General features: G+C 56.2%; 1 protein-coding gene across 1 annotated transcript; it reads right to left on the reverse strand.

Annotated features, from left to right (window-relative positions):
* Window positions 1-3,160: 3,160 nt before the first annotated feature.
* On the reverse strand, window positions 3,161-12,811 carry CACNG5 (calcium voltage-gated channel auxiliary subunit gamma 5). The gene is made up of 5 exons (XM_037494340.2): window positions 12,603-12,811; window positions 11,129-11,215; window positions 9,488-9,628; window positions 6,568-6,713; window positions 3,161-6,283 (listed from the first exon to the last, which is right to left on the reverse strand). Exons 1-5 carry the CDS (start codon window positions 12,796-12,798, stop codon window positions 6,026-6,028), a joined length of 828 nt encoding a protein of 275 aa, XP_037350237.1. The 5' UTR covers window positions 12,799-12,811; the 3' UTR covers window positions 3,161-6,025.
* Window positions 12,812-13,719: the final 908 nt, after the last annotated feature.

Below are 13,719 nucleotides of genomic sequence, written 5' to 3' on the forward strand. Positions count from 1 at the left end.
GTTTTGGTTTATACATGCACTGGGTACAGTCAGAAGCCGGGAGGGCGAGAGAATTCACCAGAGCCAGAGCCGGGAGTAGAGCAGGCAGAAGGACCGAAGTACACTGCTGAGGGGAGCAGCGGGCGGCAGGAGAGGTCTGCGCGCCATGTGGGACCCTCCTTCGGTGGCCGGGGAGCAGCCGGGGATCGAACCGGCGCCGCAGAGGCCGCGGGCAGCTTCGCAACCCAGCGCTCAACCGCTGCGCCACCTGGGAGGCCCTCAGAAGGCCTGTTTCACCAGCACCACCAGAATCCTCCTCAAAGGCCTCACTTCAGTCTACTCCTCCCTAAGGAAGAGCACCAAGGTGGTGGCCATCTTGTGGCTGGAGACCCGGAGACCCCCAGAGTGCCCTAGATTGGCCCAGAGAGGCTGGGCTGGAAGTGGAGGCTGGCTGAGGAGGCTGGCCTGGCAGAGACGCAGCTCCTCCCCCGAGGTGACCCCAGGGGCTTGCATGCTGATTTGAGGCTAGCAGGTCTCCTTGTGCAGGGTAGCCCTGCCGTGGGAATTTGAATTTGCAGACAACAGGCCCTTTGGCCTGCTGGTTCCAGGGCGACAGTGGGCCCACAGACAGAGGCCTGAGCACCCTCAGGAAGATGCACCACCTCTGTGTGTTGCCAGCAGTCTGGGGACCCCAGTTTTTTCATTTGTATAGTGAAGGGTTAGGTAAAATCGTACTGGGACAAGCTTTCCCAGGGAGCCATCAACTCTCTCCTCTCACCCAGCTCCCACCTTCCAACAAACTTCCACGTCCCAACAGACAATCACACCTGGGGCAGCTTTCTGCCCTGAAGCCTCTTCTGGCCAAGTGCCTCTTGCCCTTGAATTGCTCTTGAACCTAGAGTTGGGCCTCCCTTCCCACAAAGCTGCCTGAGGGGCAGACAGGGATGGAGACACTCCCCTCCCGCCTCCCCTGGGGCTGAGAGGAAGGGCGAGGCAGCTTCCTGCTGCCATTTGCACCCTGTTACCACGTCCTCTCTTCCTGGGGTCCTCCTTTCTTACCTCAACTCCACATTGTTTGGGGCATCATTTGGGTACCCCTGGCAGGAGCTAGGGGCCCATCACTTAAGTTCAGCTGGGTTTTGCCCATAAAACCTTTAGGGTTGGGGACATTTCCTGGAGGCGATTTTACCTAACCCTTCATTATGTTGTAGAGCAACCCCGATACAAAACGGGGTGCCTGACTGTGGGTCCTCACCCGCGCGCTTAAAAGGACTTACCAATGCTCTACTGCAGGCACACGCGAAAGGTTAATAAAAGGTTTATTTACAAAGGGAAGGGGAAATGAGGAAATGTACAGCTCTGGGAGAAAAGTGGGAGACAAAGTTTTAAATGCGTCCTACCCAATCCGCTGATCAGGAATCCCAAAATGGCGCTCTCAGAGTTGGCCGCCAGCCAGGAGCGGTGAAGCCAGGAGGCGAGCGATCGCGAGCCAGAGAGAGCCCAAGGCCCACGTGTTTGGTTTTTATATCCAACCTGGCTGCCCAACTCCACCCTTAGGTCCCAGCCACCCTCCCTTGGTGGTGATGGGATTTGTCTTTCCCAGAGTCTTGATGGCTTTAGTCTGGAGTGGGGGTGGGGTCCACAAAGCCTGTATGGGATTAACTCAGGACATCACTTCCCCCTAACAATTCCCCCCTTTCACTTTTTGACCGGGGTCCCCAGACTGCTGGCAACACACAGAGGTGGTGCAGCCTCCTGAGGGTGCTCAGGCCTCTGACGGTGGGTCCACTGTCACCTCAGAACCAGCAGGCCAGAGGGCCTGTTGTCTGCAAATTCAAATTCCCAAGGCAGGGCTACCCAGGCAGAAAATCCAGCTCCACAGCAGATGGGGAGATGAGCCTTCCTTTACCCAGGAGAAAGCGGAGGAGGCCTGGGGAGGGTTGGCAGGGCCCAGGGTCCCTGGAGGCAGTGGGAACCTGAGCCGGAGTCAGGTTCTGAATCAACTTGGCTGTGCTCGGAGCCTGCTCCCCGGACCCCTGGGGGCGTGGGGCCTGCAGGAGGTGGCTGAGCCTTGCCTCTCTGGCTGAGCCCACACTTGCAGTGAGGGCGGGGTCCCAGCCTGCCTGGGTCCTGCACAAAAGCACATTCAGTGGAACCTACTGGTCCGCCCACTCCAGTGCCCGCTCAAGGCACGAGTGTCTGTTCTGGAGGCTGGTCACTTCCCAGGGGTCGTGTTTGCACATGAGGTGCCTTCGCTGACAAGGGCACAAGTCAAGACTGGAGCAAGAGGGCTCCGTGCACTGACCGGGTCTCAGCTGGAGGGGCAGCTTGAGGAGGGGCAGCTTGAGGAGGGGCAGAGCTCCAGGCCTGGATGTGCTGACTCCTCTCCCCGTGCCCCATCCCCACCCCCGCAGTTCTTAGGGCAGAATGCAGGTTCCCCTGCCTTCCTTGCCCTGTATCCACTTGTGATGGTTAGTTTTATGTCTTGACTTGGCTGGACCATGGGCCGAGGTTTTCAGTTACACCGTTTCTATGAAAGTGGTTTTGGATGAGGCTAACATTTAAATCAGGGACTTGGAGTAAAGCAAGTGGGCCTCGTGTCACCAGTGGAAGTCCTGCGAGAGCAAAGACGGACGTCCCATGAACAAGGGCATCGGCCAGTTTGTGGACCTGAACTGCATCTGGTTTAGGACCTGCCAAGCCTCCACCAGCGCGTCAGCCAAGTTCTTAAAAGATTTTTGTCTAGGGCCTCCCAAGTGGCGCAGGGGTTAAGTCTCAGCGCTATGTGATGTCCACAGCCACTGCAGCACGGGTTTGATCCCCGGCCAGGGAGCTGACCCACATGGTGCAGCAGCCCTCTCCTGACTCGCCCGCTGCTCCCCTCAGCAGTGTATTTCAGTCAGTCTGTCTGTTCTGCTCCCCGCTCTGTCTCTGGTGAATCCTCTCACCCCCCGCACCTCTGGCCTGCACCCCAGCTCTTGTATGCATAAAGAAATAAATCTTTAAGCAATAATAAAAAAAATTCTTCTAGATATGTATTCCTGTTTATTTCTCTAGTTCACTTAACTTAGGGAGGAAGTGGAGTTACCCCCACAAGGGGTCCTTGGCAATACCGCATGGTGTCACACGTGAATCTGCCCTGGCTCCTGCCCCTCGGCACCATGTGCAGCCTTGGTGACAGGTCACCCCTGGCAGGCCACCATGTGATCTGTGTGTATCAGAGGGGGAAGGGATGACCACTGCCTCACCCCTGCAGGCAGGAAGGGGCGATGAGTGGACAGAACCAACATCCCAATGGCTGGTGGCCCCAAGTGGTTTTATGCCATAATTCCTCAGATTTTGGGTATTCATCTCCCTCTCCCACTTCTTGAGAATGATTAAAAAAACTCATCCATGTATTTTTTTAACTGCTCGAGGAAATAAGCGATCAGAAAGAGTATTAAGGAAGGAGCCCTGCTTTATGATTTCTGAGTTGAGTTTATACACTTTAATGTTTGATAAAAACCTTGTGATTGTGGAGAGGCTGCCAATAAGCCTCAGTTCTGAGATTAATTTATAGAAAGGAAAAAAATGGTGACAGTTACACAATTATGGAGACAGCCACGCTCCCCCAGGCAGGTAGAAAATGCCCCAGACCCCACTCCTAAGATAAGCGTCAATTCACATTCCCAGGGGCAAAGCCTGACTTAGCAACTCAGCGCCCAGGCCGAGAAAGGCCCGGCCAAGGATGGACAGCTGGCATCTTGCACTTAGGAGTGGATTCTATTTTCCCGTGTGCACACAAACGAGCTGCCACAGGGACACAGTGACAGAGGACGGGTGTGTCAGGAGGAAGGTGGTCTCGGGGGCAGATTACACTGACAAAGACAGGAGCTGAGCCCATCTGAACCCCTGTCCAGTCTGGAGAACCTCCAGCCTCGCTCACCCACTTCTTCGCTGCGGGGAACATGGTTTCTGTATTTTTCTGTCCACAGTAGCCAGAAAGCACAATGGAGCACAAAGTTGGGGCTTTATACTTGCTATAGGTTTGCTGGCAAGGGTGAAAAGTCACATTGGGAGCAATCTGGAACTTTCTCCATGAGGCGGAATCATTAGAGTTGGTTGTGTGTGGGGTGGGGGTTTTGGAAGTAATTTGGGTCCAGCCCCTCAGACGAAGGCGGTTGCCTGAGGATCCACGTTGAGTTAGTGGTTGAACTGGGCCCAGAAAGGGCTTCTCCTCTCTTCCCCTCTTATCATGCCCAGAAACAAACGTAATAACCCAGCTACTCAAGCTGCCCTTGCTCCCCACTCCCTCACCCCCAATTCCTATGGTGAAACCCTCCAGAACATCAGAATGTGGCTATTTGGAGAGAGGTTCTTTAAACAGGTGATACTGTGAGCTGGGCGGCCTCCTGAGAGGGCATCTGGGCACAGGTGAGCATGCGAACAGAGGCATGACCCCGTGAGGACACCCAGAGAAGGCCAGCTGCTGGCCAAGGCGAGGCCATGACCTCAGGCTCTAGGTTCCAGGACCATGAGAAAATGAAAGTGTGTTGTTTAAGCCCCTGGCCTGTGGTATCTTGTGAGGGGGCACCGGCCCAGGAACCTACCAGGAGTGCATTTTCTGTAGTGCTTTCCGGGGCACTGGAAGTTGGGAACCACCCACTGTGGCTGGTGCAGCCAGAACCCACAGACAGCTGAGTTCAGGAGCAGAGAGAAAAGCTGACTGGGCAGAAGTGCACCCCAGATTGCCTGGAGGTGGTTCCCCTTCAAAATTGCAAACCCTGAAATGTACAAGCTGAGAAGAGGTCCATAAAGTGGGAGGCCACATCTGTCAGTGACCTTCCACACCCTCATGGACTCCCCTAAGGTGCTTCCTACCCACAGCTCAGGTTTCCTGTCAGGGCAATGGGCATCTTGTGGGCATTGTACTGCCTCATAGCCTGGAGGCTTCCATTTGCCAACGTAGTTCCCAAACTCAGGAAGCAGCCCTACGTGGGAACAAGCTGGCCCCAGGGCTCACGGGGTCCTCAGGAGAGCAACTGCATCATCCCGGGTCTGGCTGTCTTAGGCTCAAGATGGCGTCGGCAAATCTAGCTCCAAATCCCAGGCAGCCTCTTAGGTGGAACAGACATCGGTCTACATGATTCGATTTCAGGGCCTTGCACTGCACATGTTGCTCCTATGAACAGGAATGGTATCAGGGCCTGACAGGGCCTGATAATATTAAACAGACCAGCCAAATTTTAAAATTCTCATGGTCAGAGTCGCTTCTTTGGGTTAAGGCATTAAAGGCCCCTTTCAAAGTGTCACCAAGGGGCCATATGTATTAAGACATCGTCAGCCATTAACACCTCTTTGTGACTTCCTCAGGGTGGGCCCAGACTCACACTCAGCCCCTGAAAGACTGAGGTCTGGTCATTGAGTTCTGGGAGCAGAAGCTGGGAAGATTCTCGGCCTGTGGGGTGGAGGGCTGGAGAGCACAGACACGAGGTGTTGGCGGGATTCAGGTGAGGAAGCAGATAAATAATTGCACTGGGAGCACTGCGTGAGGATTCTGAACCAGCCAGACTTTCCCTATCAGAGTTGCCTTTTGGCCCCATGGCCAGGCTGGGAATGTGGTGAGGCCCAGGTGCATTGGAGCATGCAGTCCAGCTTGGTCTGTGTGAGAAATGGCATCTCAGAGGTGGCTTTGGCCTGGCGCCGTGAAGTTGGGAGCACAGGGGTGGGCACACGGCTGGACACCCACCTCTCCCAGGAAAGGGGAAGCTCTGGCTTCCCAAGACACTGCTGATTGGCATCAAGTGGTGTGTGTGTGTGTGTGTATGTGTGTGTGTGTGTGTGCCACACTCGGGCTCTCAGCCAATCAGCTTGCCTGCTGGCTCCAGCCTCCTGTCACCACCTTAGGGCGGGCAGAAGGCCTCTGGGGGAAGCAGGGGGGCAACAAGGGTCAGGTAGCTACAGCAAAGCTTGGGGCAGCCTGGGCCTTTCAGCCAGGGGCCGGCAGGGGAGCACAGGCAGGGCTGTCCGCCTGTCTGTCCACCGCGCATGGAGGGAGGCGGCGAGCTCAGCACGGGGAGGAGGACATCTGGTCGTAGTCGGGGCACTTGAGCAAGGCTGGGTAGTTGCTGCTCATCTGCAGGGAGGCGTCGCTGGAGATGTCCGAAGGGCTGCGGCCTCGGACCCAGGCGTCGGGGTGGAGGAACTGGCCCGAGTAGTCGGAGCAGTTGCTGAGCCTCGGGCGGTAGAAGCCAGGGTGAGGCCTATACATGTCCTCTGCGGTGTACCTCTTCATGAACAGGTACACGGACATCACCCCAGCACTCTGCAGTGGGGGGAGGGCAGAGGAGAGCTCAGCAGGGAGGCCTGGCCTGGTTCCTGCCTAGCTCAGGTCTGCACAGCCGGGGGGCAGTGGAGGGGGAGTGGTGGTGTGTGGGACAGGAGCAGGGCCCCTGGATTTCCTGCAAGGAGGGGACACGTGCAGGTAAGAGCGACATAGCCCGGGGTGAAGAAAGTCAGTCGAGTGGGGGTCCACTGTGCCCTCCCCCTGCCCCCGCCGCTGAGCCTGGGCAGCGCCCCCTCCCGCCCCAGCCTGCAGGAAGGGTTTACCTCTGTTAAAAGGAACGAGATGGCAGCGAAGGCGAATGACCAGCCGTACTTGTAGCTGAAATAGCTCTCCGCGTCCTTGGTCCTGTTGAGCATCTCATCGTTGATGCTGGAGATGTAGAGCACCAGGCCCACGACCAGAGACAGGCCTAGGTAGAGGCAAGGCACTCAGAGAAGGGCCCAGGGAGTCTGCGGATGGGGTGCCCACCTCCCCTTTGGATTCAGGAAGAAAGCTCTGGCCTTGGGGTGACTATGTTCTCAGCTGGACTCTCCTTCTGAAAGCCCTGTTCAGTCCATTCCCTTCTAGAAAGCAGATAGTTGCAGGTAGAAAGCTCCCCTGTTCTCACTCCAGGTGGTGCTCACCAGACTCACCTTCAGACGTATGTGTGCCTGAGCCCCACCCACCGGCATCTGAGTCCCCTGGCCTGGGCTGGGGCCGGGTCGCCTGGCCCTCTATGATCTGCAAAGCCCCCAGGCAACACTGACATGACCAAAGGGTGAGAATCACTGAGGAAGCACATAACCTTTTGCTAAACTGGGCATAAACTAGATTCCCCGGGGAAGAGGCGACCAGGGCCTCCAGTGGTCTATGCAGCCCACCCAGCACTGGGTGTGGTCCTACTGAGGTCAGTGGGTAGCAGAGGTCAGCAGGTCAACAGAGTTCACACAGATTCTGGCCAGCGTTAAGCCGGGAGTGCGGTGGGGCCCAGATGCCAACATCTGTGGTGCCAGTGCTGGCCTCGGGCAGCGGTCCTGTCAATTAGTGACTGTAATTGAATCAGGACATAATTAGTTACTCAGCTTTGAGTTGTTCAGGTTTCATTCCATTCACATCATTGCACCCAGGCATCTTAAAGGATGAGTGTTAAAGGAAAATAGGTGTGATTCAAGCCTTCCTTGGCACGTAACACGTGTGAGTCTTTGTATGCTCGCTCTTGTTTTCATTAAAACAGTTTCATGGGGTCCAGTCAGTCTGAGATTTCTAGTCCCGTAGCCCATGGGGAAAATGCTCAGGTGCCTCAAAGTTACTGTATAATCCTAATTATTGTGAAATTCATGGAAAGGTAAAGAAATCTGTACCTCATAGACTAGGTGGAAATATCACCAGGCAGAGTGTGAACTGAGGACATTGCATTGTTCAATAAATAATGGATGGATAACCTGTGCCCAAGAGCTGATTATCCTTTTTCCATCTATCATCCATCCATCCACCCAACCACCCACCCATCTATCCATCCATCCATCATCCATCCACCCACCTGTCCATCCACCCTCCCACCCACCCACCCATCTATCCATCCACCCACCCATCCATCCACCCACCCACCCATCCATCCACCCACCCATCTATCCATCCATCCACCCACCTGTCCTCCCACCCACCCACCCACCCATCTATCCATCCATCCATCCACCTGTCCACCCACCCACCCACCCACCCATCTATCCATCCACCCACCCACCCACCCACCTATCCATCCTCCCACCCACCCACCCACCCATCTATCCATCCATCCATCCCCCTGTCCACCCACCCACCCACCCACCCATCTATCCATCCACCCACCCACCCACCCAACTATCTATCCTCCCACCCACCCACCCACCCATCTATCCATCCATCCATCCACCTGTCCACCCACCCACCCACCTATCCATCCACCCACCCACCCCCACACACACCCACCTATCCATCCATCCACCCACCTGTCCATCCACCCACCCACCCACCCACACGCCCATCTATCCATCCATCCATCCATCCATCCATCCATCCATCCATCCATCCACCCACCCACCTATCTCCATCTGCCCTCCTCTCCACCCATCCATCATCTATCCATCCATCCACCCACCTGTACATCCATCTGCCCTGATACCCACCCATTCATCCACCCTCCTATCCACCCATTCATCATCCATCCATCCATCTTTCCTCTGCATCTCTTCCTGAGTCCTCCCCTACCCAAGTCCAGGGATCCAAGACACCTAAAGTACATGCTCTGTGACTCCTTTGTTCTGAGCTATTGTCTCCCAAAGGAAGGCCCTCATGAAAAGGTCACCTTGAAGGAGAGAGTCTGCCTTTGCCTCTACATCCTCTTCCCTGTTCACTCTACACTCCTTTTGATCACTTCATCTGCATCAGGCTGGGTTACCCAAAGCTTCACTCTCTCTATCCTTCAGGCTCCCTTTCCACCTCACCCCACTTTACTTCTTTACTGAAGTCCTACTCATTCTTCAAGACATCTCCTCCTTGTCACCTGCCCTGACCAACCTTTGATATGAGTTTCAATCACTGCTGTTGGCTCCCTTTGCTCTCCTTGCTGACTGCTGTGTTCCTGCTGTGTTCATACTCCTGCTTTATTTCCTGTCTCCCATTATGCTGGTCATTTTGTGGGCAGAGATGCTGGATCCCAGAACAAGATCTGGTGGGTTTCATCAATGAACGAATGATGAGGCACAGCCTGGAGTTGGTCCAGAAGAACCAGACCCATGCAAGGGACCTGGACCAGGGGTTGTGCCAGGGAAGTAAGGGGACAATAGCAGTCTCCCAAGGATGGCTGAGGGCTTGGGGGTGAGGGGTCATTCTGACAAAGGCTGGTTGTGCTTATGAGCACATAGTCCTTGCCAAAGTAAGAGGTGGGGATGGTGTAGAGGGAGGACAGGACCCTGAGCTCAGTCCAGCTCTGCCCTGGAGGACATGGAGGCTCACTGCCCCTCCAGAGGTAATGGACGGGTCCAAGGTCATCAGAAGTTTCCTTCCACGTGACTCAGTTCTGCAAGGGTCATCGACACAGCTGGGCCCCGTGCCAGAGGCTGAGCACCCATGACCAGGAATTCGCACAGCAGAGCTGTTGAGGAACCAAATGTCCAAAGCCCAGAATGTGTGAGAAGAAGACTTACCTGAGACAAATTTACTTACCCGAGAGGATAAAAAAGATGCCAGAGACAAAGGCCAGTATCGTTCTGTGGGGACGGATGTGTCCGATGTTGCTCAGGATGAACCCGATGAACATGAAGAAGAGGCTGACCAGAGGGAATGGCGTGGCCGAGCGAATCATTTCTAACCGAGGGGACAAAAGGACACTGTCAGCCTCCAGTGGCCTCGCTTCTCAGCCCCCCGAGATGAGTCTCTGGCAGAGTCTGCCTGCTGGTGCCCAAAGCTCCTGCCTGCAGGGTTCCTGGGCTCCATCCCTCCGTGGGTGGCTGGCACCTCCCAGGGCTGGCAGGGCTCCTGTCTGGGGTGTCTGACTTTAAATGCCAATGTATTCGGGGCCTCTGCTTTCTCTGGGCGTCAACTGTGCCCTCCAGAAAGTCTAATCAGCTGCCAATATGGGCAGCCATGGAAGGCCGCTGGTCACCATCTCTCGCTCCCTCTCCCAGGGGAGTCACCACCTTCGCGGGCACAGTCACTCTGGGGGTGCAGGGGGAAGAGCCTGGTCTCTCCTTAAATCTGTGGCTTCTGGGGAGCAGTTTTGTTGTGGATTTGTCTAGTCTTTGTCCCTGGTTCCTGGGCAATGACTTCTAAATCCTTGGGGTTTCCCAAGTGAGGGGAGCAGCTTTTGTTCACAGAGCTCCCCCCACACACCTGAGCTTATGCCAATGGAGTGACTCAGGAAGGGGGGCCCGAAAGGTCAACTCTGATTAGAGGGTTGGGGTCTTGAGCCCCATGGTATTGGCCTGATTCTGGGGAGAGGGTGGCTAGAGACTGAGCTCAATCATGCATTTGACCATTTGACCCAACCCAGCCATGTGTCCAACCCAACCCATGCTGGCGGCCAGGACCTCAGGACTCTGCCTGGTGTGTGTGTGAAGGAGTCTTGTTGGGGACTGCACATTTGCAGTGGATTTTGCACATTTGGCCTGTGGATCTGGGCTGTGTGCTTGAGCGAGTGGGGTGGGGAGTTGCAGCATTGCACTGTGAGTTGGGTCTGGGGGTCAGAGCCAAGCATGTTGAGTTCAAGGTCATGAAGTCAGTTTCTATGGGGGTCAGAGACCTTGGGTCAGTTCCTGGGTCTCTGGTCTGAATGTTTGTATCCCCCCATCACCCCTCCTTTATACGTTGAAGTCCTAACACCCACCATGATGGTTATTGGGGGGGTGCTCTGGTCGTAGGGTGGAACCCTCCTGCATGGAATTAGTGTTATTATAAAGGAGACCTCGCAGAGCTCTCTCCCCCTCGGCCACGAGACGACAGAGAGAGAAGAGAGCAGCAGGGAGCTGTGAGGAGGGCCTGGACCAGCATGTGGCCAGAACTGAGAGCAATAAATCTCTGTTGCTTAATAGTCACCCGGTTTGTGGTACTTTGTGAGAGCAGCCTGAAGGCATGATCCCCTCTCACAGCGGGCCCCCAGCATGGAGACTCCAGCAGCCTGTCCCCACCACTCGGAAAATGACTGATACACAGCTCTGGGGACTCAGACCAGCAAACGAGTCGAGTGGAGGGTATTCGTTCTCGAGAAATGAGCCAGTCCCCCCGGCTCTTCCCTCCACTCCGTTCTGCTGTGTCCAACTCCATGGCCCGGGTACCCACGGCCCAGGTTGGGAAGTTGGAGGCACCTACTTAGCACGTTGACGGTGGACTCAGACGTCAGCTGGGTGTTCATGGGCATCACGTATTCTATGGTGAAGCAGCGCCCCCGCTCCTCACCTGCGAAGACAAGAATCACTGACATGTCTGTCCTTCCTGAACGTGGATCCGGAGTCAGCACGCGCACCTGGCCTTTCCAGGTGCGTCCATGCTCTGTGACCCAGTGCGTGTTTGCATGTGGGTGGATGCCACCCTAGGGGTCCCGTTCCCGGCTGGGGGCCCACACAGGGCTGGGAGCACATCCTGACTCCTCTCTTCTCTCCTCACCAGCGTGAAGGTGGACGGAGGGCTGAGGGTCCCGTGAAGGGCATCGGCCCTGCAGCTCAGGGTGGAGTAAATGGCCTGGGGCCATCTTGGAGCTTTTGGGCAGACTGGACTGATCATGGGGCCCGGCTAGCTTGGATTCCCTAGTGTGGGTGTCATGGAGCAGAAGCCCCAAAGCTCTGGCTTAGCTTTGGGGGGTCAGTCCTCGTGGCTTTAAACTCTGCTACAAATTGAGGCAGAGACGGATGCCACACGGCCCAGGCAGCGGGAGGTGAGGGCAGGGTCGGATGCCGCACCCCAAGCACCCCCAGCAATTCCCCGGGGACCAGACTGTGGTTCCCCCCTGCCAAATACTGGTGGGGGGGCAACTGCCACCCCCAACCTGCAAAGTCACACCATGAAGCTGGGAGGCCCAGCTCCCACTGCCCAGTGCACATGTAGGATAAAGGGCCTTTCAAGAGAGACCCAGGACCATCTGTGGCAATTCCGGCCAATCCGGGCTCGATGCCAGTCCCGCAGGGCACGGAGATGCTCCTCTTGGGCAGGCTGGCTGTGGACCACGGCACAGGGTGGGAGGGGACAGCACTTGGCTAGCAACTCCAAGGCGTCTGAGGGGCACTAGGGCGCTGGCGGGAGACCCAGATCAATGGAGCCGGTGCCCACACCATCCTGTACAGCTGGCAGCGCCTGCACTGGGCTCTCTGCATCGTTTCATGGCCTCAGAACAAAGCAACAGCTGAGTGCACCCCTTTGAACAGTGGATACAAGTGATAGTGAGTCAGAGACTTCTTTCGCCTCCCTGAACCCTGTATCCTCGTGTGCAGAGTGGAAAGAGTACCGAGTCCTCCCTGGCAGTGTGGTGGGCTTGAGATGGGGAATGCAAGGGGCTCAGGCATGGTGGGGCGTCTTCGGATCCCGGCAACGGCACCCTCACTCAGCCCTGGAGGCGGGTGGGGGAGGGTGTGGCTACACTCGTCTCTTGGGTGGAAAGGCCCAGGGACGAGGGGCTGGCTCGGATGGGCGTGTGGCATCAGGACCGGTTCCGTCTGGCCGCTGCGGGGAGCATGGGCCAGAGCTCACCGGCATGGACTTCCTTGAGGATCGCCCAGTGTGAGTGGTCTCCTCCAAGCAGGGCATCTCTTGGGGAGGCTCTGGGGCTGCTCCCCACCCCGGGGGCCCTTACCAGCCAGGAAGCAGACCCGCCACAGGCCCGAGTGCAGGGACATCTTGATCTCCGTGCTCTGGTTCTGGGGCAGGATCACCCCCTCCTCCAGGTACAGCCAGTAGTCAGTGCTGACGGCGATGCCCAGCAGGCCCAGGCCACAGACAGCAAAGACGCTGCTCAGCAGGGTCAGGGCCTTCCTGCCGCAGGCGCTCATCTTCCCGGAGGGTGGGGTGGGCGGCCTGCAGCCGCATCCACTGGCGCAGAGTGGGCTCTGGGGGAGGACAGAGGTGGACTCCGGTAACTAAAGCCTGCCCTGCCCAGCTAAATGGATGGATAAAGGCCAGCTCCCTTACGCCAGGTCACGGTGAAGTAATGTCATTCATTCATTCATTCATTTATTCAGCAAGCCGTTGTCTAACATGAGATAAAATAGTGAACACAACACTGCCCTTGAAGAGTAATCTGGAGAAGAACCAAGATGTCCCAAAGCAATGTCACAGCAAAGTGATGGGGGCTGTGGCAGAGATCTGCCCTCAGGCCCCAGGCGCATGGAGAAGGAGTGGATCAGTAGACCTCTGCTTCTGTGTCGAGGCTCTGAGGTTCAACTGCCTCCTGGCAGAAGCAGCAGGATCCAGAGGGAGAGGCAGTGGATGGGGACAGCCAGGGGACCGAGAAGGAGGGCTCCCGGGGAAGGAATGGAAGTAAATAAAGTGCACCACAGCCCAAGTTCACAGGCCTTTGAAACCCACGCCGTCAGGTTGTCTGATCCCCTGCCTGCTCCATGCAGGCCACCGGCAGGAACCAGTTCTGAATCAGCCAGAGAGAAGCTAAGAGTCTGAGACCACGCCCGCCGAGACCACTCAGCCCTAAGGAATGACGGATGTTACCATACACAGCAGAAGGGATGAAGAAGGAGGCCATCACCGCAGTAAACCAAGTCAAAGTGACAAAGACAATTATCGGATGTTTACAGAGCAGATACTTTTTTTTTTGAAAGATTTATTTATTTATGCATGCAAGAACTGGGGTACAGGCCAGAAGTGCAGGGGGTGAGAGGATTCACCAGAGACAGAGTGGGGAGCAGAACAGGCAGATTTGCTGAACTACCCTGCTGAGGAGAGCAGCAGGGGAGACA

Source organism: Talpa occidentalis, unplaced genomic scaffold (genome assembly GCF_014898055.3).
Source record: "Talpa occidentalis isolate TD23 unplaced genomic scaffold, MPIMG_talOcc4v2.1 talOcc4.7, whole genome shotgun sequence".
In the NCBI taxonomy this organism is placed as follows: Eukaryota; Metazoa; Chordata; class Mammalia; order Eulipotyphla; family Talpidae; genus Talpa; species Talpa occidentalis.

Coding starts and splice junctions, on each gene's coding strand:
- CACNG5 (XM_037494340.2), bottom strand. CDS start 12,798: ATGAGCGCCTGCGGCAGGAAGGCCCTGACCCTGCTGAGCAGCGTCTTT. Junction 6,714..9,487: donor CATCTTTTTTATCCTCTCGG/GTAAGTAAATTT, acceptor GCCTCTACCTAG/GCCTGTCTCTGGTCGTGGGC. Junction 6,284..6,567: donor TCTCGTTCCTTTTAACAGAG/GTAAACCCTTCC, acceptor CCCCCACTGCAG/AGTGCTGGGGTGATGTCCGT.